This window comes from Vigna angularis, chromosome 10 (genome assembly GCF_016808095.1).
Source record: "Vigna angularis cultivar LongXiaoDou No.4 chromosome 10, ASM1680809v1, whole genome shotgun sequence".
NCBI classification, from domain to species: domain Eukaryota; kingdom Viridiplantae; phylum Streptophyta; class Magnoliopsida; order Fabales; family Fabaceae; genus Vigna; species Vigna angularis.
Window position 1 is genome coordinate 5,117,951 of NC_068979.1, and position 9,611 is coordinate 5,127,561.

The 9,611-nt window shown below is 33.8% G+C and overlaps 1 protein-coding gene across 1 annotated transcript; it reads left to right on the forward strand.

The window, feature by feature from the left end:
* The first annotated feature begins 5,254 nt into the window (after window positions 1-5,254).
* On the forward strand, window positions 5,255-7,092 carry LOC108335298 (classical arabinogalactan protein 9). The gene is made up of 2 exons (XM_017571282.2): window positions 5,255-6,163; window positions 6,858-7,092. Exons 1-2 carry the CDS (start codon window positions 5,321-5,323, stop codon window positions 6,939-6,941), a joined length of 927 nt encoding a protein of 308 aa, XP_017426771.2. The 5' UTR covers window positions 5,255-5,320; the 3' UTR covers window positions 6,942-7,092.
* Window positions 7,093-9,611: the final 2,519 nt, after the last annotated feature.

Sequence of the window (9,611 nt, forward strand, 5' to 3'; positions counted from 1 at the left end):
TGAGAACTTGAAGAAATTTTAGCCCTTTTTTTTTCATTACTTGCCTTCCAATATTGCTATTTTGCTACTGCTTTCGTAGAGTGGTTAAATGGATGTTTGGTTTTCAACAATTACTTCTTCATTACCAAAAACACCTTTTGTTAAAAATTACGCAAATCCTACATGTTTACTTCTAGTTGGATAATCATGTAATTTAAAATATAGAAGAAGAAAAAAGGGAAGGAATGAAATCATTCCACGTTATATTTGTATATCAGATTCCTCTCATAAAATTCGTACGTAAAAATCTTGATTTTCCTTGTTCTTTTGTATATATCAAGCAAGAATACAACAAAAATCCTTTCATTTATTAAAAAGCTTTTCAGTTCTTTACGACCTAAAATGAAATCTACTATATATTCCGAACATGCAATGAAAATGGGCAGAAGATTGATAGTTTTGAAAAGGAAAAGAGAAGATCTCTTGGGAATTAAGCATAAGAGTTTATGAGTCTGGTCCCCTCCATAAGAAGCCAATCAATGTGCCTAATGTATTCAAAGTCCCTGCTGAATGTATGATGGAGTCATTCCTTTTCCAACTCAAAAAGTGACCAACTCGGATAAATAATACATGCAAGTACAAGTGGGGTGGTCTCAAGAAAATGCGGCTATCGAAGACATAATCTATAAATGCATGTGTCATGTGTTAGGGCTTTCAAGTTTTTAACCTAACTCTATTCAACTTTGCCTTAAACTAAACAAACTCTATTTCAAACATCTTTTAATCGTGGAGTTAAGGGTGTAGAAAAACTACACCACAATATAAGTTCATTAATTACCATTGTCCACGGAAATATTCATGATATTTTCGTGTGTTAAGATCAATCCATTTGATCTGTTATTTATATTGAGACTTAGAATTTCCGTTTTGTTTTTGAAAACGTATAAAGTATATAGAAGGATTAAAAGGAAGAAAAAATATTTAAATTTTCGTTGATTTCGATTTCTAAAGGAGCTCGATTCTTAAATAACATGAGATTATTAGGTGTATCCGTACAAGTTTTCTTAAATAACATTATAATTTTTTTCTTATCTTATTTTTTCGTAGATATCTTAACTTAAAATTATGTTAAAAAAAAACTAGAGAGAAAAAAAAAACAAAATGTTGGTTGAAAATTGAAAAGGATGTCCAACATAGGGAATGATGAAGAGGATGTCCAAGTTGATTTTGAGTTGAGTTTATTGCTAGGCGTGCACAACATAGATTTTGTGGCCACGTTATGTAAAACACTGCCAGCTCTACGGGTTTCAAGAAATCCCTGTTTTCAGATTCAGAACTTGAGTGGCGTGCAAAAGAAAGAAAATTTGTTGAATTTTTCTCATTTTACTTTATTGTTATTTAAGTGAATTAAAAGAGAAGGATGTTGGTGCGAGCTATGATAATTGATTAATTAATTTATGTTTTGTTTCTTGACTCGGTTTATTCAACAATGGGTTATATAAAACTTAAGAAACTGTTCAAACTTGAAGAACGATTAGGGAAAAATTAAATTTCATAAAAAAAATTGTTGAAAGCACAAATATCATATAAACAAGGAATTTTCTTTTGATTCATGCTGTCAGTTTTGATCCACTGAGTATGGAATCCCAGGGCTTTTCTACATGCACTCCCATTTTCTCTTCATGCACCTTCTAAATTAAAAATTACCAGCTTTACCCATCAGTCAAAGTTAGACTCTTGATATCTCTCTTTTCATTTTACCTATCACGGTCCCCTCGTATTCTAGATGTCTATCTCTTGGGTCTTCTTGCACCAATGGTTTCTGCATCTTCATATCATGTGTCTCTTTATATCTTCATATCATGTGTCTCTTTATACCTTTTTCAATTTTAATTCTCGTCCCACCTTTGAAGATGGTGATGAATGACTGGGGTTGAGGAAAAATCGAAAGGGTTGAAAGACGCAAATAAGACTGCCAGTGATTCCCTAACATTTCGAAAGATATTTTTGAATTTGAATATAGTTTTCAAAACACTAAATTTATAACATTTCTATGTTTCGGATTGGGTGTATTCAAATCTAGAGTCTTGACTTTGACTGAGGGCGGAGTTGGTATTTTCTTAATATAGGGGATTCAGGAAGAAAATGTAGGGATGTAGGAAGAAATGCCCAAAATTTGTTTTTTCTTAAACGAGCCCAGTGTGCCAAGAAAGCCCATTCATATTCCTTTTTGTAGCTGTTCCTCTCTTCACCACCACACCATGCTTCCTCCACCTCCCTAAATTCTTTTAATTTTAATTTTATCCTTCTTACTTTTACTCATTTACTTTTGCTAGGTAGCTATACCCCACCCATCTCTTACGAATTCCATTTTCTTCTTCCATTTTCGTTTCACTTCCTTTCCTCTCCCATTTTCATTTCACTCTTCTCATTTCTTGTCTTCTTTTTTGCTTTAATTATATTATACCTAATTGCTTCTTTCCCTTTTTTTTTTCCCAAGAAAACCCCAAACAAGGAAAAGGGAACAAACTCCAGAAATATATGCTTAAAAAGCTTGCTATTATAGCTAATGGAGGGAGAGAATGTTAATTTACGGCTTCATGGCTTCCGCTATCCGACCGAAAATCTGGTTAATGTGGCTCAAAGGGTTGAGGGTTTCGTTTGGAAAGATGTCCATGGATATTGTAGGTAAATCTAGGAAGTAAAGTAGAAATTGTTGATCTTTGATTTGTTTTGGGAGAGTGGTGGAGAAATGAAAAAGAACAACGAGGCTGGAGGTTGCGGATGTGTAGTAGAAGAAAGTGGGGATGTTTGTGGTGAGATTTTTAGTGAGAGTTTTGGGATTGCTGAAGTTTAAGAAGTCCATGAGGCTTTGGAGTGCAAGGACAACGTTTTGGGTGCTGAGGAGGGAGGGAAGGGCTGTCGAGGGAGAGTTGGGCCATGGGAACGCTGTGAAAGGTGACATACATTGACATTGGTTTGTCGAACGAATGTTGACATCCGTTTGTCGAACAACGAATGTTGACATCCATTTATTGAAGGGTAAAAAAGGAATAAAGAGGTGCAGGGAGTACTGTGTAGTGGTGGAGGAAAACTCCCCTTTTTTGTTCTGTCTTGCACCTCATTTGGTCCTCCGGGTGGGATATCCAAATCCGGCTACTACTTCCTACACGTTTCTTTTTTTCTTCCAACACCCTCATAAGTTACATTTTACCCTTTATTAAAAATACAAAATATTATATGTTCTTTTCATCTTAGAGAGTTAAAGCATTTACATGGACAATTATCAAATCTGAGTAATTTAAAAATATGGTTTAGTTGGCTATTCCTATGCTTAGACACATATGCAATGACAATGTTTCGTTAAATGCCATCTTAAATTTATTTGTACATTGTTGTATATTTATTTATATATTTTTCTGATAAAAAAATTTCGTTAAATAATGCCATCTTAAATTTCCTCCGGATATACTTTTCTTGTACTAATTTATTCTCATCATATTTTTTCACCACTAAATTGTTCTGCACTGAATGCACATCTTACATATTTAGAAAATCAAATTAGATGGAAAGCACACATTAGTATTTTAAAGTTATTATTATTATTATATATTAAATAAAAATTGCAAAAAGAAAATGTTTTCAAAGTAATAAAATATAAAAAAATATTTTTTATCTAAATATTTATATATATTTTTTCAAAGAGGAATATAGTATAAGAAATGAGTAATATTCTCACCTCATTTCCATACATTTGTCCCATAACATGTAAAGATAAATAAAATTAGTCGGTTAATAAAAGTGGACGAGATGAAATGATAGGTTGCGAGATTAAATCTTCTACTACCAAAAACTAATATATTAACAACTACTTATTTTTAGAAGAAAAAAACTACTTACAACTCTTTTAAATCTTATTTATCTGTGTGTATATTAGAGAGAAACCCGTTTTAGCTATAAAGTACATCATGGGATAATAAAACAATCATTGAGTATCTCATTAAAGTCAATTATGAAATGAATATGGTTCGTTATACGTTAAAAGAACTTATCACTGAGTTATGATTATTTAAGTAAAACTTTAAGCGAAATAATACGGGTTATATTAAATGACATCCAGGCTGTACTTTGTTTTTGTTTAACAACTTTTAAGATAATTTGATAAGATATTTTTCAAAAAAGGTATGAAATTATGGTATAAAAATTATTCAATATGTACACAATAAAATAGTGTCATCATATTGATAAAAATAACAAAATTATGAAAATGTATTGATATTATTTTGAATATCCAATCGTAGTCCCAAACCTACATTTCTTGCTTAATTTCATAAAGATATGAGAAGAGGATTTTGAAAAGTGCTTGAAGTTTGAAGAAGGTGTTATAGTTGTGTCGGTGATGTCACCAGCTCCTTCTTCTAATAATCTCTGGTGCAATTATTGCCCAACATCCTCTCTGGCTCAATCTCATTGGTTCATTATACAATCCTACATCATCTTGTATCCACGGCTCCACCATAACTTCCCAGCTGTATTATACATACAACTATCATACATACCTGGAAGATAACCTATATTGTTATTTCTTTTACTTGCATTTAACATGTTTCGTAGATACCATGCGATTCAATTTTATTATACGCTCATTAAAATATTACTTATTAGTTAGTTATGCATTCTATTGTTTTCTTTATTATAACGTGTTAACTGTTATTATTGATTACCAATAAAACAAGTCCTTTTTCATAATGTCACCCACTGCGTAAAACCATATAGTAGCGATTAAAATTACTTTTTTTTTTTTTCAATTTGATTATTACAAATAACTTTTCAGAGTTTGATTTTCATGATTTATTTTAGTCCTTGACGAAGGAGTAATGATCCACGTGTGTTAATGTCTGCTCTGGTTTTATATTTTTTTGCACATAACTTCTTCGAGGAAAATATTGTTGAAATTATAATTGAAGATTATAAATTTAATTTAACCTTGAATATGTGACGTTATAAAAGAGTAATTCCTTGATTACCCAACCCCATTGGTGTTAACGGTCGTAGCTAACAGGACAGGGCCAGACTGGAAGAATGGTAACACAAGAAGAGAAACTTATTTGGGTGGGCCCCCAAATGTGAAGCTTCTGAACCCTAACCCCAAAAATCGTTGATCCAACGGCTAGTGGGGGCCCATCTCGTTGGGACCCACTTCCCCAACACCACCACTACCATCTTCCTTCAGTCACAGATTAGAGCAGAGCGTCCTGTCCTATCTATTTATAAACCTTCTCCCACACTTCTCACTGTGTCCCCCATCTAACTCTTTCTCAAAAAATCCAACACAACTCAAATGGATCGGAAAAGCTTCCTCTCTCTCGCACTCATCGCCGTTGTCGTCGCAGCCGTCGGAGGCCAGTCTCCATCGGCGGCGCCCACCACGACCCCTCCGGCCGCCACCACCACTCCCTCTGCATCCCCAGTCACCACCCCTTCTAAGCCTAAATCACCGGCGCCGGTTGCTTCTCCCACGTCATCTCCGCCATCTTCCTCCCCCAATGCTGCAACCGCAACCCCCGCATCATCTCCCACTACTTCGCCTCCATCTAAAACCGCTGCACCAGCTCCAGCGACCAATCCCCCGGCCGCCACAGCCCCGGTTGCTACAACTCCTGTAGCCACACCCCCGGTTGCCACACCTCCAGCAGCCACACCTCCGACTGCCACACCTCCTGCAGCCACACCTCCAGCAGCCACACCTCCGGCTGTCACACCTCCTGCAGCCACACCTCCTGTAGCCACACCTCCAGCAGCCACCCCTCCAGCAGCCACACCTCCTGCTGCCACACCTCCTGCAGCCACACCTCCAGCAGCTACCCCCCCGGCAGCCACCCCTCCTGCTGTGACCCCAGTGAGCTCGCCGCCGGCGCCAGTTCCGGTGAGTACTGCACCTGTGGCTGTTCCCGTGAGCTCTCCCCCTGCACTAGCACCGACAGTTCCGGTACCCGTGGTGGCACCGAGTGCTGAGGTTCCCGCTCCGGCTCCAAAGTCGAAGAAGAAGACGACCAAGAAGAGTAAGAAGCACACTGCACCAGCACCGTCGCCAACATTGCTCGGACCTCCCTCTCCGCCGGTCGGAGCTCCGGGATCCAGCCAGGATGCATTGTCTCCTGGTCCAGTCTCGTCTGAGGATGTGGTACGTGTTACGTTAAAAGAAAAACTAACATTCACTATTCATGCTATGAAAACAATATATGTATAAACGAAGACATTTTTGAAGACATTTTTTTATACAACAATGCATATAACTAGAAATAAATCATATGTGCAGCAATTCTTAAAATGTCAATTCTTAAAATTTTTACACTTAAGATTAGTCTTGTTTTGTCTTTTTTTTTACCCTCATCCTTGTGTTAGGCTTCAAACTTTCACTGTTAAGTTTTGTGTGTGTACAGTTAGGTTTAACTTTTACTGTTTGTGAAATTTAGATCAGATCTGCATTTTACAAATAATGTAGTTCAGATCTGCGGAGTGAGATGAGACATTGATATGCTTTGTTGACTTTTAACCTCAGTTGTTTTTTTTGTTGACTTCAATCATAAAACTCATATCTGTGTGTCCACGCGTCAATGTTGAGATGCACTTGGTTTTTTTGTTAGTCCCTTCTTTTAAACTCTTCTTGTAGAATCCTGAAATGAACAGACATCGCGAAGTCATGAATTGTTAATAAAATCAAAGAGTTCAATCGTTGTCGGAATAATGTACTATGCTTTGATCGTGGTATTTATTTATTGATTATGTGTTCATGTCTGTGTGACAGAGGAGGTTACTACTGTAGCACATATGTAAAATGTTAATGTTCTGAAGTTTACACTGTTTGTAAATTGCAGAGTGGAGCTGAAACCATGAGGTGCTTGAAGAAGGTGATAGGATGCTTAGCATTGAGCTGGGCTACCCTTGTTTTGATTTTCTAGACAAGAGGCTGAGACTTCATGGCAGTTGTTACATATTATTGTACCATTTATTGTCTTTTTTGGTCCTGTCGGGCCAACATTAAATTTATTTGCTATTGTTTTCTTCATTTTCTTGTTACTTTTTATATATATAAATAAATATAATTGATGATGCTGTTTGACATAACTTTTATTTTTTGTATTCTTCAGCTCCTTGTCTTGTTTTTTTGTTATGTTTTTCTATGTCGGGATTGCTTTAAGGAGTTGGCACCGACACTTCAACGTCTTTCTATTTTTAATTTTTATAATTTGAATTTCTGGTAAACTTTCTATTCCTGGTTTAACAACGAATTAAGCTAAGAATCACAGTATTCTTTTTTTAAATATTATCTCACGTATTATAAACGGTAGCATGCAGCCATGCATTGTTTACAGCTATGATTATTTCAAGGGTGATTCTGGGGTTTCATATACATTGTTACTTTTTGTTTTATTGATATAGTATTATATAATTGATGTTATTATATAACTTATTAATATATTATTCTTTCTCAATATTACAGCAGATATTGATATAAATTTATGCAATAAAATGTATTTATACATAACAGATCTATAAAGTAATTTATATTAGTTTAAACTGATTTCACCAATAAAGTAAGTATACAATTCTGTTTTCAAGTAAAAAAATCAATTATTAGTTATTTACATGTTTAAGTCCCATACGGAAAGAATTAATAAATCTAAGACATTCAGCTATATATTAATAATTAATAGTCACGTGGCTATTTAAAAACATACATTTAAATATAATTTTAACAATTTAAATGTGATTAACTTTATATATTTATCATTCTGATTTATTATGCTAATTTAGAATTGTCGCTTATTACCATTTATTCATCAATCCAGAATTGGAATTTTATTGTTATACCTTCATTTCTTAGAAAGTTAATTATTATTTTAATATATATTTAATTTTAATTTTTGGTAAACTTGAGTACATTTTAGTTGAGTTTTTATTAAATTTTTTGTGGTATATTCAGGGTTTAAAAAAATTCTCATTTTAGTTATTGTAGTTTAATTACATAGTTGTTGTCACATTAATTTATAATTTTTTTAATTTTATATTTCATAATTCTATAATTTTGTAATTTTTTATTTTTATTATTTTGTAGTTTTATAATTTAACTATTTATATTACAATTTTTATCACTAGTTTCAAAATCTACAATTTTTTCATTTTTCTTACAACATACTATCAATAAATTATCAACTTTGTCCACAATTTCTATTGAAAAATAATTCTGACTACTTCTTTATTTGCAGAAAACTCGTAAAAAAGTTTTCACAAAGGTTATAACCTTCAAAAATTAAAATTAGTAAACATACACTAATATTAATTAAAGAAAAAAATTTAAAATTAATAAACACATCCTAATCTTAATTTTTGCTATAATAAATATACATTATAAATAGATATTCAAATACTTTAATTATTAACAAAATTAATGAAATTAAAAATTGTATACTAACACTATATCTTTTATTATTATAAAAAAAATATCAATATTTATTATACTGAATCAATTATTTATCTTTATTTTTGTTAAAAATTATATTGTCACCTTTTTATGTAACATCCCAAAAATATAGCTGTAAACTATACTTAAGAGTTCTTACAATTACAATAAGATAGAAGAGTTACATGAAATAAAACTAACTCATAGTTATATAAAATAACCATAAATTAAAAACTTTACAGAAACCTACACTAATACAAATTATAAAAAAACAGACCGATCGGTCATACAAAATACCGAATGGTCATACAAACAGAGTATTAAACCGAACGGTCCTATACTAACTGCAAAAACAGGTACAAGACCAAATAGTCTTACACTTAACGGAAATCATCCTCTCCAGCCAGCGCCTGCTCCTGAAACCTTCTGCACACTCTGCTCACATCCACAGGGTGATCATTGCAAGGACAAAGACGACCGAACGGACAACATGACAAGACAGAAAAATAAGGGTAAGCTAGTGTAATTTAATTAACTATGATAACATATACTTCAGATAAACATAAGAGTAAACAAAACCAACATGTCAATCATGCAACAACCAACATACATTTCCAGCAATGACCGAACATTTAATACATGCAATGACCAACCACTTTTACTCCGACTGTCCGGACTGTATGAATTCTGTGTAGCTAGGACGTTTTTGCACCCGGGTGATGTAGTAACTGGGATGCCCTCAACAGTTGTCACCCGAGGTTAGTCCGTTATAACTCGCCCATCTTAAACTTATGGACTAGGATCTCCTGCCATTCTCACACATGATTTACTCCTCTCTACTTGAGAATGAGTAATCACAGAATATCAGGATAAACGCCACCTTAGCATGACCACATTCATACTTTACCATTCCATAACAAATCCTGAGATATTCCTCACTGGAATACTCTTTCATATCCATATTATTCCATTCATATCACATTTTAAATACCATCATACTTCATCATCAATACATTAGAATTATGATCATTCCTTAGCCATCACATCTTTAAATAAATATCACACATAACAGTAAAACAATAATCCCACCTTTGAATACGACCGAACATGAAAGATCAATCATAACCTATGAGCAAGACCGAACGGCAGAAACTTTCCCTACATACTA